The sequence below is a fragment of the Eurytemora carolleeae genome, unplaced genomic scaffold (genome assembly GCF_000591075.1).
Source record: "Eurytemora carolleeae unplaced genomic scaffold, Eaff_2.0 scaffold568, whole genome shotgun sequence".
In the NCBI taxonomy this organism is placed as follows: Eukaryota; Metazoa; Arthropoda; class Copepoda; order Calanoida; family Temoridae; genus Eurytemora; species Eurytemora carolleeae.
This window is the reverse complement of record NW_019396882.1, coordinates 155,730-178,172: the sequence shown is the minus strand read 5'-3', so window position 1 is coordinate 178,172 and position 22,443 is coordinate 155,730. Positions and strand designations below refer to the sequence as shown.

Below are 22,443 nucleotides of genomic sequence, written 5' to 3'. Positions count from 1 at the left end.
CACTTGTTTTTTTTCAATTATTCTAAATTATTTTGTAGTTTAGAATATTTAGTTGAAAGCATGTTGAGGAGCAGCAAGAAACCGCTGTTCTTCTCCGCCATTTTAGTTTTTTCATGTTTAAACTATTTTACAGCAAATCACAAAACAAAAGAAAATGATCATCTTGAGCTTTCGTCAAGAGTCGAAGATGAAAATGGTTCTGATAGAGTTTCTGATAATGAACAAGGGAGATAAAAAGTCCTGAATGTGGTGGATTTGGTTCTGTTTTGAGAAGAACTTTTTTTTCCGTCTACAATTAATTTCCCCTTAATTATGGTTCCTCGTTATCCAAATATATCTCGTACTTCTAATAATAGTAAATCATCCGGTACACATACACAAGGGAGTAGTTTAAAAATTGTCAATTGTTCTGTTTTTAAGTTACCAAGTTAAATTTTCTGCTGCTTGGTTTTTAATCAAAATATCCAGGGAATAGGATTAAAGGGAAAGGAAATGGCGCTGGTCTGGCATGAGATAGCTATTCGCACTGCTTTGCAGACAAGTTCGGTAAATCTTACACACACTCTCTTGGTACAGACACACAACATGACTACAGTCAAGGAAATTGCAGAACAATGTCTTAAATTATAATTAAACTTGAATAACGAGAAGTTTATTGTAAACTTTAATCAAATCATATTCTTTGCATGAAAATTTGGCTTTACAGTGTTGACTTAAATATGTAAATGATATATTACATGTATATTAAACTTATATTTAAGTAAACAATTAACAATAAACAAATGTACTTTTCAAGACTGTACAAATACAGAGATTCTTATGTACTTCATAAACCTACAGAACACGCCTTTGGTTCGGTATTCCTTACACATTCTTTTGGTACAGACACACGCACATGACGTTTCCGCCCCCTGAAAATTTCTCATGATACTGTCCTCCATTCCTCATTCATTTTATATCAAACTAAACTCCTATTAAATTATATTTTTTTAAGATTTACCTTTTAACTTTGTTTTCTGAATAAATTGAAAATATCTGAATATGGTAACACATTCAGGGCTTCCTATAATTTTCTTAAGATACAATAGTGAACCCTGTTCAAGATACAATAGTGAACCCTGTTCAAGATACAATAGTGAACCCTGTTCAAGATATAATAGTGAACCCTGTTCAAATTACATTAGTGAACTCTGTTCAAGATACAATAGTAAACCCTGTACAAGATACAATAGTGAACCCTGTTCAAGATACAATTGTGAACCCTGTTCAAGATACAATAGTGAACCCTGTTCAAGATAGAATTGTGAACCCTGTTCAAGATACAATAGTGAACCTTGTTCAAGATACAATTCCTGTTTTGGACCCTACCACGGTGAGGGGAGGAGGGCCAGCAACAACAATTTCTTGCCTGAGCCACATTTTTTCGTCCGAGCCACCTCGGAATCCTTGTCCTCCGATTATTATGTATTTTCCAATTCTCGAAGATAAAACCTTTTTTTTAAATCTGGCCACGTTAGGGCATAAAATATGGATGGACTAAAGTATTGCAATGATTACATCATGTTGGAATCTTCAAGTCCATGAGAATGATGTCAAAAATGTAAACATTTTTAGGGACACTAAGCTTGAAAACTTTAATAAAATTGAAACTTTATATTTCGATTTGCAAAAATTTAATATTTCATTTATGCCCAAACGTGGCCTGTTTCATAAAAAATATTAGTATTATCAGAGGCCGTACCTTCCATAAACTACATTGGTCGACAACTTGACGTCTCCTATATTGGTCGTGAAATGTACGGAGAAATAGTGTTGTTCAAACGCGTTCTTCCATGAGTTATCAGTGTCCGAGTATTGTCCGACCATAAACACATACATATTCGACCCCTATCGACGGAAAAAAGGGAAAGCTTATTACAAATTTGATTTGAATGCGGCAAACTATCTTAGACATAGGAAATTGTACTTTGATTTATTTTCAAATTCATAATGGATCTTAAAAACAAGACACTGCAGTTAATTTATGAAATGAAATCAGAAAGCTACTTTGATTAGTGCTGCCACCTTTTCTCAAATAAATCATGGCCACAGTACGGCTAATGATCCAGATACCGTATGGCGTGAGAAACTCTGTCCGTCCATGAATAACTCACGGGAGACATCTAGCGGCCAAATTATCGTCCCCCAAAGTACGTGAACTACACGTCCACTATCTATAGAAGGACCGGCCTCTGGAAGGATTAGACAGTTGAAAATACTAATATTGAAAGGACAAGGATGTAAAGGTGGCTCGGACGAGAAAATGTTCAGGTTGGTCTTCCTCCCCTCTCACTTTAAATTTATTTCTTTGCAACAATATTTTACAAATCAGAAATGGGAAGAAAAACTTATTTGAAAACGTAAACAAAACTTGCTTATAATCATTTTCAGTTGATTACTTAGTAAACAATTGAACCAGTAAACGTATAAACACTATAAAAAGAATAGTTGGGTTTATGGGACAGCGTTTTTTGTAACTCTGTTCTTCATTTTTAATGCAAAGATGACATTGCCCGATTTACAACCGTTTCATTGAAACCTTTCTCTGATCAAGCATGTTTTAGATATCGATGTTTTTGTTTCTTAAAACTGTTTATTTTTGTTTGCAGTTTCTTTGCCTTGTGCATTTCTTGCTGATAAGAAACAATAGAAAAACTCTTAGATATAAACACTTTTAGAGGTAGAAAAACGACGGCATCTACCACATTTTTATTCAGGTTAAGGTTTCAAGGGAACCTGGCGTTGGCATCTTTGCATGGAGGGTCACTTGACATTACGCTTACAGTCACTTTAAAATTTGATATTTTAATTTTGAATGTTTGTATGATAGACCCAGGTTCATAGCTGTGTCTCCAGAGTAAGGAATATACAGAAGGAGCTCAACAACCTTCACATCAACCGGGTATTTAAGAGTTCCTGAAAACTGTTTTTATTTTCAATATGAGTTCCTTTCTCCCTTGAGAGAACCAAGAAAGGAAACACAAAGTTAAGGCAATAATTAAATGTAAATGTTGTTACAAAGCAAATATATAGTTATTGACTTTAAAAGTCAATATGATAAAATAAAAGGAGATCTACATGGATATTTCTAACATTTATTTAATAAAACGAGTGTTTTCCCAAGTGGCATTAAAANCGGGGCTGGTATCTGTAGAAGGGGGGGGGGGAGAAGAAGCGGGGTTTGACATGTGAGCACTACGTGGAGGAAATAGATCTAGAGTACGCAAACATCTAGAGAAAAGGCTATGGCAATTTGAGTCGGAAAAATCGTCTTCCTTATATTTCGAATTAATTTTAACAATAGTTTTACTAAAAATCTTATTAAATTAATTATTATAAGTAAAATGGGTCTGTTTACATTGCACAATTGCGGTGTCATATATATCCATTAGAATATATCTATATATTAAAAGTCATATCTTAAGCCTAAAAGTCGTGTTCCTGTTCCAAAGTTTAATGGTTCTCACAGTAGCAAATATAGGGTTTATTTGTAGAATTTTAAACAATTAGCCTGCGCCCATCTTCTAAATTAATTGTGAACATGTTTTTTTATCATTCATAAACCTTCCCTGTGGTCACGTGATGTCACACAAAAAATTTGGGCCCGATCGGTTCAGCCGTTTTGACGTTTATTGGATACAAACAGACAGTCAGACTCCCAGACAGACAAGCCAAATTTATATACAGAAGGTGGCTCTCAATAGATTTTATTTTTGTACTGTCAGTCCCACATAAAAATGTTTAGACCTGTAGTATCCTGAATCCTGAAGTATGTCAGAAAAGGTTTAAACTAGAAGATAAAAATGTTTAGACCTGCAGTATCCTGAATCCTGAACTATGTCAGGATAGGTTTGAACTAGAATATAAAAATGTTTAGACCTGTAGTATCCTGAATCCTGAAGTATATCAGGAAAGGTTTGAACTAGAAGATAAAAATGTTTAGACCTGCAGTATCCTGAATCCTGAACTATGTCAGGATAGGTCTGAACTAGAATATAAAAATGTTTAGACCTGTAGTATCCTGAATCCTGAAGTGTATCAGGAAAGGTTTGAACTAGAAGATAAAAATATTTAGATCTGTATATAGTATCCTGAATCCTGAAGTATGTCAGAAAATGTTTGAACTAGAAGATAAAAATGTTTAGACCTGTAGTATCCTGAATCCTGAAGTATATCAGGAAAGGTTTAAACTATAAGAAGATAAAATGTTTAGACCTGTAGTATCCTGAATCCTGAAGTATATCAGGAAAGGTTTAAAAATGTTTAGACCTGTAGTATCCTGAATCCTGAAGTATATCAGGAAAGGTTTAAACTATAAGAAGATAAAAATGTTTAGACCTGTAGTATCCTGAATCCAGAAGTATGTCAGGATAGGTTTGAACTAGAAGATAAACTCTACTCAGACGAATCAGTTAAACTTAGAGCTCAGGTTTATTTTCAGGCTTTTCTGGAAATACAGGGTGTCCCACGAAACATGAAAGTTGGTGAATAGTTTAAAATGTCTTCTTCCACAATAAGTTATTTGATACCAAAGAAAATGATAAACAAAATATTCAATGGCAGTCATATTATAGATAATTTGGATTTCAAAGTTAAATATATTTGTGTAAACGATTTTTTAAAACAAAATAAACTGCATAAAGTCTTTAACGTCTAATACATATATGGAAGAAGACATTCAAAACTATTCACCAACTGTCATGTTTCATGGGACACCCTGTATATAATAAAGATATTTTTAAACAATAATTAACAATACATTTAACCAATAAAACTAATTTCGCTTCAATGGACTGTAAATGTAATTATAAGTGACCCTCCTTTTATAGATTAGCATATCCGATTCACTATGGTACCGTTTTTAATTTGACATCCACTCTTCAAATGGAAGTTTTCTTTAAATTTATCTATTCTATTTATCTATTTCAGATAAAAGAATCAAGTATAGATATATTTATTTGCATCTATTTTCACCAAGATTACAACATCTTTGTGTACAAAGCGTACTTCATCCATGCAACAAGTGTACTACATCATTGTACCAAGTGTACTGCATCTATGTACCAAGTGTACTGCATCCATGCAACAACTGTACTACATCATTGTACCAAGTGTACTGCATCTATGTACCAAGTATACATCAATTTCCATGTTTGCTTCTAGAGTTGCATGGACATAATACCTATAGAAGTCCTTGAAGATGGCACTAATGTTGATGATTCTGAGGGTCCAGATACAATTGCATTTGCAATTCAGGTTTACAGGTATTTTGTATTCTGTACTGACAGTTAAAGAATAATTCTGTACATATGTTGTACAATTATATGTTGAACTAGCTTGGAACCCCAGTGTTCCCAGGACACTAAATTTGTACTATACAATTCAAGCGACGTAGTCAACTTACAACTTTAAGACCAAGCAAAGATTATTCCTGTGGTTCAACCGAGTTCCCCAATCAAAATTTGAGGCAAATTGGTCAAGGAGTTCGCGAGGTATGATCGGACATACAAACTGACTAACAAACAGACAAAAGGAGATTGATACTTTATATAGATGAAACAAACAGACAAAACGATATTGATACTGTATATAGATGAAACGCGCCACAGGGAAAAAACATTTTTTGCCATAAATCTTACAAGTATACAATCTTACTAAAAAGGCGGTCACCCCCCCCCCCCTCCAAGTTGTACCTCTGTACAGGAAGTACAGGTACAGTCACACTGCAGTACAACGTTAGTTTGCATCGTACGAACGATCTTAAATAGGTTGCATTTTAATAAAAAGAACATTTTTGTCTCAGATTTAGGAACTGAGTCTTTGTCACAAACTCTGATTTTCTAACCCCTATCTCTATGCAACCCAATGTCGTATTTCAACTAAGAATTCTGTTTGATCAAATTAATTAATACTCATGAATACTAAGGCTTACCTTTTCAAAGGCCGAATTTTAAGAATTTGAGCCGCGGCTCAAATATGAGACGCGGTTCAAAATGGTTGGTTCCACTCAAAAATGAAACTGTATTAAGGGGTGCAAAATTTGAGCTGGCGCTCAATTGAAACCGGTTTTTGGTGGATCAGCCACGCGTTTAAAATGCTTTAAAATCGGTCTCAAGTGTCTGAAAATACTAATTCATTAAGTTTCAGTGATCCTAGACAGTTTGAACTATTGCTGAGTACTATCTATAAACCCTACCATACCTACTGTATACATCTAGGTAAGTACACTGTACAGTAACAGGAGCAAATAAAAACTAAATTCTTGTTTTTCAATGTAGCATTTACTTATAGAAAAATTAAACCAATGGAAATTTAAACCTTCTTCGGATTCAATGATAAACCCGAGGGTTTAGATTAGATTAGTTTAGTTCAAAAGCTTTGAATTGCTAATAACTAAGAAATTATCTTCTCTCTTAAAAACTTTATAGCTCTTGATAAATTAGATAAAATTATTATTTGGACATGCATTTTTCTGAAACTTCTGATATTTTTTAACAAAGTTAACAAAAAAATATTTGTTGTATCAAGAAGCATCAGAAAGCAAATTTTAGGATTTTTTTATAGATCCTACAGCCGAAGACGGGGTAAAAGATATTGTGAATTTATTAGTAAACTGCTACAACAATAGGTATGATTGATAACAACTTTATTTTTGTAATTCAAATTTTCTTTTTTTAGATTTGGAAAAAATAATATTTTTGTCTTAAAAAACTCAATTCCTATCTACTGGGCACATTTCTCAGTACTAGAGGTATTGATGTATTTTAATTATGTACAGCTAAGAAACTGAATTTTGAAATTTAATTTGAGCAAAGTCGTTGAACCGGTTCAAATTTAAAGATTAAAGAAGGATGTGAATCTGTGATTCAAATTTAAACCGACGGTAGGTACTTTAAATTCATAAAATCTAGAGTCAAAACAGTGGTGGCAAAGAAACAAAATTCTGTCAAATGGCTCCCGAAATCTAAGCTTTCGTTAGTTTGACAAAACGAACAAAATGTCAGGAGATCTTTTAATAAAAACGTTAAAAAAATTTTTTTTATTATTCATCGGTTTATTAAATTTTGAAATCTCAAATGTATTTAATTTTCCAATGACATAAAATTTAATGCCAAAATAGTTATAAAAAAGCTGAAAGGCTACTAATATTACAATGCCAATCTTTTCAATATTTTGGTGCAGTATCCAGTGTCCAGTGTCCAGTGTCTAGTATCCAGTATGCAGTGTCCAGTATCCAATATCCAGTTTCCAGTATTCAGTATTCAGTATTCAGTATTCAGTATCCAGTATCCAGTATCCAGTATCCAGTATCCAGTGTCAAGTGTCTTAACCACCCCAGAACTTAACACAACGTTGTGGACTTTTAGGGGTCTGTTTCGCGCATACCATTCCAAATTGGTCACAGCTGCTAGAGAGAGCTCCATTAATATTATAAGTTGTACAGGTGCAGTCCCTATCGTTGATACAATGTTCACCCGGGTTACATTTCTTGGAGTAGAAGTATAATATAATTTATTTTTTTATTTAAAAAAATATACTCCTAAAATGTTAAAAGGGAATCAGGCATGGCACTATTTGAATTACGTCTACAGTGGGTAACCCCGCATAATCCGTTGGAACAAAGTTTAAAATATATTATAATCCTTTCCTTGGGGCATGCTGAATATCCCATGGAGATAATGGTAGTCAGGACTAGTAGATGGAACAGAATATTCATTATTCCTAAACATAATATTTTGAATACCCCATGGAGATAATGGTAGTCAGGACTAGTAGATGGACCAGAATCTTCATTATTCCTAAACATAATATTTTTAATATTCCTTGGAGATAAAACTTTATTTTACTTTAAAATGTTAAGTAAATATTTTTTTTATATCCACGAAAAATTCAAGAAAACTGGTTTGGCCGCCGCCTCCAGGATTAAAATAATTTTATTTTCCTCAGAACAAATAAGAAACCATGGATCCTAAAATTGAGAAAAAAATTTCAAATAAATTCACTGTTGAAAACCAAAATATGTAGACAATTTAACAGATTTTCTTGGTTTTATAGAGTAATTTTCTGATTCAACTCTAGTTTTCCTCAAAGCAGGACTTAGGTCTTTGCAGAGGCAATTCTAACAGAAACTAGGAGTACAGGGAGACAGAGAAAAATGGGAAATCCAAGTTACCCTGGAGAACAGAAGTGTTTTACCTTTCTGGGTCTAGGCTTGCTATGGAAAAGTTTGACTTGCACTTCTTAGAAACAGGTCTGGTGAGCCAGTGTTTAAGTAAAACGCACAACCCATGGGAAACATGTAAATATCCATCAACCACGGACCTACCTAATTTGGAGAAGCATCAAGTACAAGTATCATTTACAAGTACTGCCAAGATGTTCATTAACATCTATTTCAAGAGTCAAACTGTTGATAATCTACTCCTAGCCTAAACTCCTTTTATCACATTTGTCATTATTTTTATGTGGAGATTCTGAAGTTGGGTCCTACAAATTTTCAAAATTCCACATTTGGGTCAGTATCCCTTTTTCTTTCATCACCCTGCAAAGCACTATCGCTAGGAAACATACACATTAATTGTGTATAGATTTATATTTAGTAAAGTCATCAACATTTAACAATCTACAAACCTCCAAATTCCAGAAAACTTGCAAGGGATATTATTTCATAATTGTTTGTGGGTTTAGTTCAGCAGCTGAGATATTGAATTTAAAAACCTTCCTTGCAACAAACCAGAAATATCAGACAGAATTAAAAAGTGGGAAAAATTGAAATACTGTAATACTATTAAAATAGATTTGTACAATTTTTTAATTATCTTTAGTAAAAACTTTTTAAGATTAAATTTTTTTTAAATAGAGTAATTTTTTATGTTTAGCAACTTAATATTTTTGTCAGCATCATTGCAAAAACTGACTCTCCAGTGGGAGGCTGCCCCTGGGACAAAAATATATATTTGATTTAATTTGATTGGATAAAAATGCTTATGGAGATGTATATATGTTAAAACACTTACGACAAGAGTTGTTGTAGAAGTATACATATTAAAAATCTAAATTATTATTTATACCCTAGTTTTTAATACAGATGTTACTTTACAGTCTACACCTCTAAATTATGAATCAAATAAAAGTTGGTCGTTAATCAGAATTCAGTTGTTAAATTCAGACATTTTGACATTTTTATTTTCCATCAAAATTTCAAAAACTATAACATGAAAGTTATTTTTATTTGAAGATAAATTCATGTGCAATGATTCATCTATTTAGTGGAATATTCAAGGGGGGGGGATAGTTAAAAAAAAGGTTAAAAATAGTGGGATAGGAAAAATATGTGCTTGCTCCTATCAAATAAGGAAAAGTAGTTAACCAATTTTCTTGGCTCCTCACACCATTTATTTTTTTGAAAAATGCATGATGAATGTATAAGCCCCCCTGCCATTTTGTATGGAAATGTGGACATTACCCTTTTTACCTATTCTAAACTTACTTAGTTTTTTAAAATATATTTGAGCTTTCGGAAGAAAAAAAGTTGTGCGGTTCAGAAATTCGGTTAAGTGTGATGCCCAAAGAGAATAGAATATATATTAGAGTGGAATTTACTAAAAAAAATGTGTAAAACGGCCATTTTGTTGTACTGTTTCCATACTGAAGGTGTACTTCGCATATTTGTGCCCAAAAGGCCCTGGAACATAATCTTATAGAAAATCTAAAATTAATATGAAAACCAAATTATGAAATAGGCTGGTTTCATAATTGACCAACAGTGGCATACCTAGGGGGAGCAGTAGTCCTCTTGCCCCCCCTGGGAGTTCCAGGGGGGCCCTGCCCCCCCCCTCCCTGGAAAATACAAAATTAAAAGAAAATTACGTTTAAAAAGTAACACCTGACAATGACAAAGACTAAGGATTTGTCTAAATTCACTTTTAATACAAGATTTTAAGATACTTCAAACTGAATAAGATAAATGTATGTGATCTTACTTAGGTCATCTTTTACCAATATCGCCCTTCGGAGTACACTCATAAATACACTCCGTCAGTCACGGAGTAGGTTCATAACCAGAAGGCGAGAAATTTATAATAAACATTTACGTAATACATAAAAAAAGAATTTGAAATTGGTTATGTAATTACATTAAATATGTTTAAAACGTAAACTATTTATGCTAAAATTTAAATTTTTTTGTCCTATGCAAATATTTGTTTTAACCCACATTTTGATTTATTTTGTAATTTGTCTTATAATTTATATCAACTCCTTTAAAAGCAAAACACTTTTTTCATTTTTGGACCCCTCCCCCCCCTACTCCTTTTACAAATTGTCTACATAACATAAAGCTCAAATGTGACATGAAGTCAAAGTCATTTATTTAAATTTGACAAACATGCTTATTATTAAATGTTATTTATTAAAAGTTTAGAAGTTGCAGAGTTTTAAAAAGAAAATGTCTGAAAAGTGAAAGATTGATTAAAAATATATTGATTTAGTTAGCTGTGATGGAGTTAAGTGATAAATAAAGTTAAAAAGTTAAAGTTAGTTTTCCGAGCAAAGGTATAATTTTTAGACTCTATAAGCTAAGTAACACCCAAAAATGTAGTCTTTTTGGTGTATTTTTATGGTGTTAATTGACTTTTTGAACAAAACAATTCCAGGGGGGGGGGCAAAAAAAGCTTGCCCCCCCCTAGCTAAAATCCTGTGTACGCGCCTGTTGACCAATGATCGTTTCACATAGAATCTATGCTTTTCACTTCACAAACGATGATTTCCGTTATAACTATAAATCAAATGATGTTTTTTATTCACCTAATTCCTTTTATAAAGTTTATTTAACAGCTTTAAAAAATTCGAAATTGAAATAGATAGTCTAGGGAACAATCTGTATTAATGTACTCTACTGCATATAATTTGTGATTTACATCATTTGTACACTTTGAACTCCTTTTCAGGCTGAGAGAGACTGACAAAATTCATACCGAGGGATTGATCTATGTTACTCTCTAATCTCTGAATTGGAGGTTCCTTGTGTAAAAATATATTTATTTCAAATAACCTCATACTATCTTTAGGCTGATCTGAAATGCATGGAAGAACTTTTAAGGTAATATAAAGACATTTTAACTTGGATTTTAGGCTTTTCTTTAAAAATTTAGTTTCTATTAGTAAAATTTACATTTTATGCTATAATAAACTAATTTTAGAATAAGAATTTAAAAATCAATTTTAATTTTTTTCCAACATGGGTTTGGAAATTATTTACCCTTCTCCCTTCCCTGATGACGGGTTTGGGGGGTGTTTATTAAAGAGTTTTTACCCCTGTTACTTTTATAGAAGACCTGGATGGATGTATTTTATGAACTTAGCTGGATCTGAACTCCCTAGACAATCAATAAAACAATTTACCAGGAATATATTAAATATCTTAATTATAACATAACTAGCTTGAGAAACCATGGCATTGCCCAGGGTACTCGTATTTACTCTCGCCGTTTACCCGGGCTTGGTCGTAAATTACGAATTTATCTAAAAGTTGATTATCTCAACTAAGAATCTCAAAACCAAGCTCGGAACATGCCCGGCCGTGGTTCTCCCGAGTTCCTAAATTAAAATTTCAGGCAAATCAATGTCAAGGGGTTCATGAGTTCTGATCCGACATCTAAACAAACAAACAGAGATTACAACTTTATATTAGACTAGCTTCCGCCGTTTACCCTCTTTACCCACACTTGATCGTTTGAATCTTTCAGCTTGTAATAAACAATTAGTAAGTAATTAAAAAAAATACTTTTTTAAACCAAAAATCAACATGAAAAATACTATTATTTTAAATAGGGGTTGTTACTTTGATTTTAAATGTACAAAATATTTACATATATGTGAATTGTACAGACTCTCCAATCCACAGTTTCCGTACATGAGGTACATACATTCGGTGTACTGTCATGTAGTCATGTTGATTTAGTTGCAAATAGGTCGGCTTGGTAAATCAAACCAAAACCTGTGAAAAATTAATCAAAAATATTTTTGAAGGCAACATTTTTTTCAAGAAAGGCCTTTTTAATGTCTTTTTGTCCTCCACTAATATCCTAGGAAAAACTTCTTATTTTTTAACTAAGTAAAAATTAAAAAGGAATTTTTAGGTGAAGAATTAAAAATCTTTTAATTAAAGATTTTTTATTCAAGGGGTAGGTATGTATGAAGTTATGCAAGCATTGTGTCATTAAGCAATTTTTATCTAATTTCAACTGTTTTCAGCTCAATTAAGATGACTGATAAAATATACTACAGAAAACTTAAACACAGGTATATTTAGTTTTCTATTTGTATTTGGAGAAAATTGTAATTTCCAGGAGATTTTTGGCATTGTAATTATGATTTGATATCTATTTTTTACTCTAATAATCTTTTTTTTCGCCCCATCATTTTTTTGGTCTGATATGTGGTAATAAAATTTAAACCGGGCATTGCGCAATTGCCAACCATATAGATAGGACAGAAGGACCAAATACCTGTGAATAGGAGAACTCGGTAAACCTTGCATTTTTCTACAAATCCCAAATCAAACAGAGCTGAAAACTTTAGAATGAGATATCCTTAATCCTGATCGCTTAATCTGAGTATCCAATGTACACACTTTTGATTTTATCCTTAATCCTCTTTTTTGGATATCCCTACTGTATAAAAGTTACGTTTGATATCAATTACAGATACAATTCATAGATAAAGATAGATTGCGCATAAGACGACATTTTTCATCTTGATAGATATAAATGTACTGAGATGTTTTGAAGATATTCCTATTATACATATTAACTAGGTCGGTTGTGAACATTGGCTGTTCTTATGTCATTGAGTACTTGTGGTGTACATGAGTTCTGTAGAGAGAATTTTAAGTTAGTTTAGTCATTCTCATGTCCTTCTTCAGTTCTCGTAAATATGATATATTGCTCAGTGAAATATTGTTGTTCAAATAGTTTCATTCCTGGAGTTATTTTACACTCTATTATGAAATCCATTAAAACACCAAACCACCCCGCTTATCATTGAAGTACACTTTGACCCCTAGAAGTATGAGTTCGCGGACTGTACAATTCTTGGTAATTTTGCGTACATAAGCTATCTATGTTTATTTATTTATCTATGATACAATTCTATGACCATTGAACTAATATTCGATTGAATTAAAGTCAGCTGTTCACAAGCCAGCATTTAGAGCATTTAAGCAAATATGAATTTAATATGTTAATATGAACTTATTAAAAAATATATTTTATAACATTTTAGGACTATCATCATTTTAAATGAGTCTTAACAAACATTAATCCAAAACTTACATTTATTTAATTGATGTTTAGTTCAATTGATACTATTAACACCAGAAAAAAAAACGGTTTTTTAAAAGTTAAAGAGTACATCTCAACATGATACGCTGATTGCATGGTTGAATTTTATACTTCTTTCTTGGATATCGAATGCGTATTAAGATAATCTGGGGTTTGGTAAAACCAGGAGTTTAAGCATTAATCTTGATGTCCACCATTATAAATTTTCAGCTCAGAAGTCAGAACTTTTTTGTTGTGAATCTTGGGAATTACTGGTCTCCATCAATTATGCATATCTATGGATTAGATTAATTTCTCTTCGATATCCTGCAGTGGTCAATTCATACCAAGCATGGATATTGGATATCTTTAGATTGGAAGATCAAGCAATTGATCCTTAAATGTAAAACTCCCAACATTAGATATTAAAGTCGAGCATTAAAGATTAACAAATATCTACAGGTTCTGATTTGAGATCAAATTACTTCCGGTAATTTAGATCACAAAGTAAGGATAACTTCTAACAAAGTATGAATAAAATGGATAATATTTATTTTGATAATTTCTCTTTAGATGGGAGCTAGTGAGACCGAATTATAATCCTGACAAAGCTAAGGATGAAACTCCAATTAGTAAAACCAAGATTCTCAGGAATATTCAGATCAACTGATCAATCAATCAATCAATCAATCAATTAATTAAAGTTCGAAGGATCAAACACAATTTTTCACTAATTAAGTCAAAATAAATCATTTAATCAACCTTTTCTTAAAATTATAATATAATCTTAATATTAAAAAAATTTTATGGTTGAATCTCTTATAGGAAAGAGCCTCCTTTTAATCTAACCATTTTCAAAGGTAGTCCTTTTGTATTTGTATAAGTATTAGGTACACTGTTGTACCTATAGAAAAATCTGAATTTGAAGCACTTTCGATATAATTAAAAAGCTACATTTTTTATTCAGACAAGTTTTCAAGTCCAGACAAAAGTCCACTGTACAGGGTTACGTACCGTAGTTAAAGCTAGAAACTATACAAGTTTTATTGCTAAAATATTTCTATATAAACTGTACAGGGTTGCGTACTGTAGTTAAAGCTAGAAACTATACAAGTTTTATTGCTAAAATATTTCTATATAAACTGTACAGGGTTACGTACCGTAGTTAAAGCTAGAAACTATACAAGTTTTATTGCTAATATATTTCTATATAAATCGTACAGGGTTGCGTACCGTAGTTATGGCTAGAAATTGGACAAGTTTTTTCATAAATCACCCTGTAGCAAAATCATTTATAGATTGGAGCAGGTAATTAAATTATTTAATCATAGTATTTTTAATTTAAATCAATTAAAGATAAAGTTTAGATCACGCTTTAAAAACCCGTATTTTAATCTGAATTCGAGCTCAAAAAGTTTTTTTTTAAAACTATGTCTTGTTATTTTATTTTTATGAACTGTAGCCATAACCAGACAGACCTGGAATTAGTTGACAGTTAATCAGACGACTTTACATGTATATATATATCCCTGGTAATTTTAAATTCACAATAAAGGCAGACCACATTTTGGAATTGGCAGGAATAGGGCTACTTTTTATTATTGTTTCATATTTGGAAAATTAGATTATAAATTAATTCCAGGTATATAATACAAAGACAATGTATATAAAACGGCTAAAAATGGACTAAATGACAAATTATAGGAAAAAGTTCTGAAAACAACTATATTCAAGGGATTCCAATATGCCGGAAGAGTATGTTTTCCAAACCCTGGGTAGAATTACTAGACTCCATTTTGAGAGAAACAAGTGGACAGTTGAACAGAATATTGATATTAGGTGAGCTGTACATTTTTCTTAAGTATTTAATGATTTTTTTATTATTTTTTCAGACTTAATTCTGATGTCAGACTTACTCTTTGGAATTATCAGAAAACGGTTGGAAATTAGAATTTTAGGAAACTAGATAGTGAAATCATTTTAGGAAACTATATAGTGAAATCATTTTAGGAAACTAGATAGTGAAATCATTTTAGGAAACTATATAATGAAATCATTTTAGGAAACTAGATAGTGAAATCATTTTAGGAAACTAGATAGTGAAATCATTTTAGGAAACTAGATAGTGAAATCATTTTAGGAAACTAGATAGTGAAATCATTTTAGGAAACTATATAGTGAAATCATTTTAGGAAACTAGATAGTGAAATCATTTTAGGAAACTAGATAGTGAAATCATTTTAGGAAACTAGATAGTGAAATCATTTTTTAACAATTCCCACAATTCTCTAAGACCACCTAAAAATAAAATTAAACTTCATTTAAGAAAAAAAGACTAGAACGTTAAATGATAATTTAAAACTTTTCCTTTGTCCCTGAAAAGTTCTGAGCAATTGAAGCGTTATCTACTTTTTTTATGTTATTTAAAAACGTGAACAATGCTTAAAATTCATACAAATCCTTAGAGTATAATCATTTTTATTCATTTATTTAAAAAAAAACGATCATTACTTCCACTTTGTCAACCTTTTACGATTTTATTTGGAACACAAGAAATTGATTGTTGCTAGGTGAAATGTCATGGAGTTTGGAGGAATTGGATTTGTGTTTTAACCCTGGAGGTGATTTTGAAATCCCACAAAAGATGATACTAAAGAGACTGTAAGCGTAATTTCAAGTAACCCTCCATGCAAAGATGACAATGCCTGATTCACAATGTTACCCTCAAAAGGTTTGTCTGATCAGTATTAATTAATTATTAATGCTTATGATTTTGAAAAATTATAATTTTTAATTGTGATTTCTCCACTAAAGTAACGTGCATAATGAGCATTTCTACTTTAGAAAAACATGTGTTAGGAATGATCATAAGTAAGCAGTTTTTAACCTAAAAAAACGACAATTTCTTCCACAATATTGATCAGATAAAGGTTTCCAGGGTACTGTTGGGAATTGGACAATGGACATGTCCATCTTTGAATGGAGATTCTCTTGAAACACGCGTGCTTGTAGTACAATTAATAACGACCTATAATTCTTTAAACATTATTTTCTTTGGGTTAATTTTAGTCATCTACGTAAGAAATAAGTAAGGAATTGAGTCTTTGCCACAAACTCTTATTTTTTAATCCCTATATCTTTGGAACCCAATGTCGTAAACCTTTGATATTTCATTTTTAAGATAGAGATATTGCAAAGTTTACAAAAGCAAACTTAAACAAAATACAGTTTTGAAATCTAGGAAGTTTTTTTTTAATTTGTTTTCTAAAACTATTAACCGTAAAGTAAGACGAAAGAACAGAATAAGCTTAATTTTCTGTGAACTGATAACATTTTTCAAAATGATATATCCCAATTAACAAACGAATAAAAACACCTGTATTTAAGACGAATTTTACAATCTGTCAAATGTCATAAAATCTAAAATAAAATTTATAATATAAAATATAAAATCTGACTTTAACAAGGTTATAAAATCTACTAGTTGCTACTAGTTTTAACCAGCATTTTTTATATATTTAGGATTTGCCGTTTATCCTGGACACAAAACGGTATCAAGGGATGATAATGAACAAGTTTAAAACCGAGGTAAACATTTAAGTGCGTAAAAAATGTCGTCTTTCACAACCAAAAAAGGAAAACGTTTTTAATTATTTATGATAAAAAACTGTTTAGTTTTAAACGTAGAAGCTGTCCTAATAAACACGGGAATTATAACCAATTTTGTTGTAATTTAATAATAGTGAAGTATATGGACAAATTTCTCAATAACTCAGACAATTTTGACGTTGCAAGAATGGTAGACCCATAGATAAAGATAGATTGCGCATAAGACGACATTTTTCATCTTGAAAGATATAAATGTACAGAGATGTTTTAAAGATATTCCTATTTTGTAGATTAACTAGGTCGGTTGTGAACATTGGCTGTTCTTATATCTTTGAGTACTTGTGGTGTACATGAGTTCCGTATAGAGAGAAATTTAAGTTAGTTTAGTCCTTCTCGAGTCCTTCTTCAGTTCTCGTCAATATGATAAATTGATATTCTCAAAATAAAATTCACTCCTGAGTGGTTTAATAATTATGAAATCCATTAAAACACCAAACCACCCCGCTTATCATTGAAGTACACTTTGACCCCTAAAAGCATGATTTCGCGGACTGTACAATTCTTGGTGATTTTACGTACATAAGCTATCTATGTTTATTTATTTATCTATGGGTAGACCACGTTTGGGAAATTCCGAGGCTAATAGTTTTCGGTAATCATTGTTTTAACTGTGAAAAATGCTACGTACACGATATAGAAGTGCTTGCCTAATTCCTATGTTATTTGTGACAACCTATATGCACAGATCAAGCTATAGTCAATCTCAAGAAGATTAGAATTTTATTGCATTTTATGATAACTTTAATTTTAGGTAGATCGGTATGTTGCCCCTTGTCTTGCTGAAATTATTAGAAAAGAAAATTTATGATTACTGAATTATAAAACAAATGTATTTTTTATTGTAAACAATATACTTGTACAATGTACATTTAATTATTAAACAAAATATATACATTTGAAAAATATGTATATTGGACATTTGAACCTTTCTTGTATTTCTTGTTTCGATGTTTCCCCAATTTTAACTTAAAATAAGATTTAGCAATAAATCTGTATTATTGTTTAATTTGATACAAAACAAACATCATTGATCACAAACGAAAAATTAAAATTGAAATAGGTGTGAATGTTTATATAAATGAAAACTACTTGAGACCCAATTTAAAGGGTCTTTTTCCCATTATTTTTCTTTAAAGATAAATTCCTTCTCATCTTTGACAAATTCATCTTTTATGTTTTCTTTCTTAATCTTTTCATTTTCTACTTTAACATAATCCGCGGCAATAAAGTGTAAACAATCTGCCTTATATTCAACACAAATATCAAAGCAGTTTCCTTGTGCTATTGTTTTAATATGCTTTGTTAACGCAGTTTGAATTCTAGCCAAATATTTTCAAAGGCAGCGAATGAACAGTTGAATATTGATAATAGTGCAAATCATTAAATTTTTTTTTCTTACTTCGGCTAGAACAGGCTAATATATCAAGCGCCGTTAATGTAAGTGCTTGATTGCAGTGTGTCCTGGAGAACGCTTTCTGCCGCCCCCCCCCCCCCTCCACGACTATCAATTTTGTACATGACCTTGGCTTTAAATATTTTCAACATGAAATTAATTATATTTCTTTATATTATTAGGCCTGTCAAAGTATACAATCATGAATCAATATTTATTTTATACTGCCTTGGGAACCCAGCTTTGCCTGAAAACTAAGTTCTCCCTGTAACATTAAACCCACAAAGAATTTTCCAAATGTGGTTTTACTCAAATCCCCAATCTAAATTTGAGCCATATCGGTCAAGGGGTTCCCGAACTTTGATTGGACAGGCCGATGAACCGATCTGGCCCAAATTATGTTGGAACCTCGCGTGACCCCAAGCAAGTTTCATGTATGATCGAATTTTAAAAATTTTCCTCCATCAAAATTATATTTTTGAAAATTTTGAAAATCAACGACATTTTTTGTTTGCGTTTAGTTTCACAAAGAGATCATCTTCACAATAGAAATGAAAGCCTAGTACTATATGCTACAAATAGTACAAATAATAGTTCATTGAAGCTATTTTTATTTAAAACTTTTAATGTTTCTGACTAAAATCTAAAATATCAAATTATATTGAGATGAGACGTTTAAAAGATTCATACGCCAAGAGAATATGAATATATATTCTATTCTCTTTGTTCATACGTTTAGAAAATTGAGTTTCATTGCAATCTAAAAACTTTTTTAGAATATCCTAAACCCCAATTAAATTAATTAAATGAACAGAGTCCAGATTTAATGAATTTGAGCCGCGTCTCAAATCCGCCAAAAACGGTTTAATTAAACGCCGGCTTAAATCTTGAAACATTAAATGCAATTTTAAGTGGAACCGACCATATTTCAGCCGCGGCTCAAATTCTTTAAGTTCGGCCTCGGTACATATATTTCAAACAAATATGTTTTTTCCTTTATGAAAAAGAGAAGAACGTGTATATTTTCTAGAAGATTTAACACTTTTGCAATGTTTTTATTATTTATAACATTTTCCTATGAAATATTTAATGTTTAGGATTAAACGTAATTTTTAACTGAACGCAAGAACATGAATTGCTGGTGAATGATCTTCAAATACTATTTCTCTTCAACTATAAAAAAAAAGTTATGCATCGCATGATTACCAAGTATTGTCAATTGTTGGGGAGGTGATCAGATTTAAATAGCTGGAAGTAGTTTAACAACATTGACTAAGTTGAACTGCATTTCTCTTTAACTTGAGTCAGCACCACAAGACAAGAGAAGTAGTTCAATTAACTCTGTACGTAGTTCAACCAGTTCTTGCTATTTATTAAATCTATATGCACCGGTTCCTTATTGGTTTAGAGTTTCGACGGTAAGTTATCAAATAATTCGGGAACAAATAACTATAAAAAAGTAATTTCCTGAAAAAGTTTTTTTTTTTTCTAAGGTTCAAAAATAATATTCCAAATCCATTAATATATATATAGCAGTAAAATCATACAAAAAAAATCTGAAAAGCCGACAAAAAAAGGATGTTTGTATTCTCAAATTAAACTCTAAACAAAGCAATTGAATTTTTGACACAAACTCAATATTTCTAATCCTAATATCTTTGCAACCTAATAGTGTAAACCGTTAATATTTCAAACCTGGACAATTTGATCTTACAGAATTCTTAGCTTAAAATTTACACAACTACAGTGAAACCCTTTATAACGAATACATCAAAAGAATTTATCAAATGTCGTCTTGACAATTTCTCAATGAGTTTTATACTATATTACGTAAATTTCAGTATTTGCGAAAATAAATAAAAAGCCGTGAATATGCAGGAACAGTTTTAAAGAGTTCTATATAATCATTTAATTAAAAAACTTAATATCTGCAACATTCCATTATAAGAAAGTGAAGAATACGACATTTGATGAATTCTTTCGATGTATTCAAAATAATAAGACATTGGTTTGCAAATATAAAGGAATTGGAGAATCAGAGTTTGTGGCAGGAACTCAGTTACTTGACATTATGGTTTATTTCATTATGGACCCCCTCGGTTCAAAATTTGCCTAACATGATGGAAGATGCACGATCAAGAAGAAAATGGAGAACACTGTTGTTGACCCTAAACAACAAACACCCATTGTAAAGTCGTCTTTGACAGCCACGGCCAAATCAAACAATTTCAACCCAATCTCCTCTCTCCCAGAATTAGTGACTTTCGTTAATATAATTATAAACTGTCATTTATTTCAGAAACTTAAAACGTTTTAGTACTGTCCAACTATTATTAACCCTCTGTCTTCAGCTATTAGATCGTAAGAATTTTTTCATTATAAACAATTCATTATAATATTAACATTTATACACCTTATCAATGTTTGTATTTTTTTCAGGAAATAAAGAGAATCTCTTTGTTATTGATTTTTGAGACGGAGTTAATCTGTTGTGTGTCATTTCATCTTAAGAATCTTCTTGTTATCCGCAAACAACTATTTACACATTTTCCCAAACCAAGTCCAATCCCAACATTGTGAACATTGGTTGATAGTGGTTTGGGATTCTACATATATAAAAATTAAAAGAAGTGTTTTATGTTATTGATGACTTTTTACATAATGCACCTTAATGACACTTAGCAAACAAGAAAGGAAGATTTTAAAGGTTAATTATTGTTTCATAAACACTTTTCATAAAATGCTCTTATATGCACCAATTATATCTGCAGGCTAAAGAAATAAAAATGTAAATTAAAAGGTTTATTTCTCTGTCCAAACCCTACTCCTCCCAATCGCGGCCTAAATATTGTTTTTATTATCCTTTTTTTAGCAAATCCTTAGTTCTTTCTAGAATTATCAACCTATCAAGTAGTCCTTCAAAATCTAGGTAAATTTATCTTGTATATTACTATTTACTTTTAGCTACCCTGAAAAGCAGGGTTTCAAATAATACATGAAGCCATTTAATATGTGCCATACTAAAATAAATCTGTTACGAGTCCGTTAGTCAGCCTTGCGAGTGATTGTATATCCACAATAATAATATATAATGGGTTAACATCAATATATCTTAATATCAGATATTCAGATGTTCAAAAGAGAGTCTGTGGAGAGTTTTACTGTTGAAATGTTTTATGATGACTATTTGTGCTAGAATTTGTGCTATAGCTTAACCTATAAAGATTAAATGTAGAGACATCTATAGTTGTAATATCTAACTATAACATGGTATACTCGTTGAAACTAGAATAGGGTTCGTTTACCTTTATTTCTCAACCAATCACAGGGCTCTTAGCAGTTGGCTTGGCATGGTCTGTGGGCTGAAGATCCAGTACAGGGCTTGAATAAGCAGGGGAATCAAGGTTGGGGGGAGACAGGAGATCGGAAGTCATACAGGATATTTTATCGATGCATGACATTTTGACATTTTATAGAAGACTTTTCACGGATAGGATATTTCATACTTTATAGAGATGAGACCTTTCATGGATAGACTATTTCTAATAAAAATATTTATTTTGTGATAATAGATTTACGGAAAATATTTGAAATAAACACTGAGAGAAGGGGATGTTGAAGAGAAAAATAAATGTATTTTATGTTTGTTTTTTTGGGAGGGGGGTGGAAGCAAGAGTGAGATCGAGGGATAAGTGTGGTGGAGAAGCTTATGATTAATATGTATTAACGTCATACTGCATGAACTGCGAAAATTAAGGTTGCACTTAATCAGCACTGTGCACTTAATCAGCACTCTGCAATTTATCAGCACTTTGCAATTTATCAGCACTTTGCAACTTCATATTTTTCCCAAATCATTGAGCGTAAACTTACGTTGTATAGTAGTTTGTTGCAGTCTAGCAGATGCTACTTTCAAACTTTTTATTTTCCATTTAAATCCCTGATATATTCTGTATATATAGTTCCCTTTAAACCTATACTGCAGGTTCATTGGTTCTTAATCTCAGATATATTCTGCAT

General features: G+C 31.5%; 1 protein-coding gene and 1 long non-coding RNA gene across 9 annotated transcripts; one reads left to right on the top strand and one right to left on the bottom strand.

Annotated features, from left to right (window-relative positions):
* Positions 1 to 54: 54 nt before the first annotated feature.
* Positions 55 to 17,891, top strand: LOC111709705 (beta-1,3-galactosyl-O-glycosyl-glycoprotein beta-1,6-N-acetylglucosaminyltransferase 4). Of its 8 annotated transcripts, XM_023483580.1 has the most exons (20): positions 55 to 226; positions 1,080 to 1,372; positions 2,870 to 2,941; positions 4,376 to 4,468; positions 5,203 to 5,303; positions 6,187 to 6,257; positions 6,604 to 6,667; positions 6,718 to 6,790; positions 11,109 to 11,140; positions 11,371 to 11,445; positions 11,929 to 11,958; positions 12,295 to 12,342; positions 13,935 to 14,012; positions 14,187 to 14,221; positions 14,585 to 14,669; positions 15,096 to 15,200; positions 15,254 to 15,299; positions 15,932 to 15,982; positions 16,884 to 16,949; positions 17,782 to 17,891. In XM_023483580.1, the coding sequence occupies exons 1-20, from the start codon at positions 61 to 63 to the stop codon at positions 17,836 to 17,838; spliced, it is 1,641 nt and encodes a 546-aa protein (XP_023339348.1). In that variant the 5' UTR covers positions 55 to 60; the 3' UTR covers positions 17,839 to 17,891. The 8 variants fall into 8 exon arrangements, with proteins under 8 accessions (XP_023339348.1, XP_023339349.1, XP_023339350.1 ...); XM_023483581.1 differs by lacking the exon at positions 2,870 to 2,941; XM_023483582.1 differs by lacking the exons at positions 2,870 to 2,941; positions 4,376 to 4,468.
* On the bottom strand, positions 7,689 to 9,141 carry LOC111709706 (uncharacterized). The gene is made up of 2 exons (XR_002766913.1): positions 9,057 to 9,141; positions 7,689 to 7,761 (listed from the first exon to the last, which is right to left on the bottom strand). It is a non-coding gene; the product is annotated as an uncharacterized LOC111709706 (long non-coding RNA).
* Positions 17,892 to 22,443: the final 4,552 nt, after the last annotated feature.

Coding starts and splice junctions, on each gene's coding strand:
- LOC111709705 (XM_023483580.1), top strand. CDS start 61: ATGTTGAGGAGCAGCAAGAAACCGCTGTTCTTCTCCGCCATTTTAGTT. Junction 14,013..14,186: donor AGTAAAACCAAGATTCTCAG/GAATATTCAGAT, acceptor AATCTCTTATAG/GAAAGAGCCTCCTTTTAATC. Junction 15,300..15,931: donor TTTGGAATTATCAGAAAACG/GTTGGAAATTAG, acceptor GATTGTTGCTAG/GTGAAATGTCATGGAGTTTG.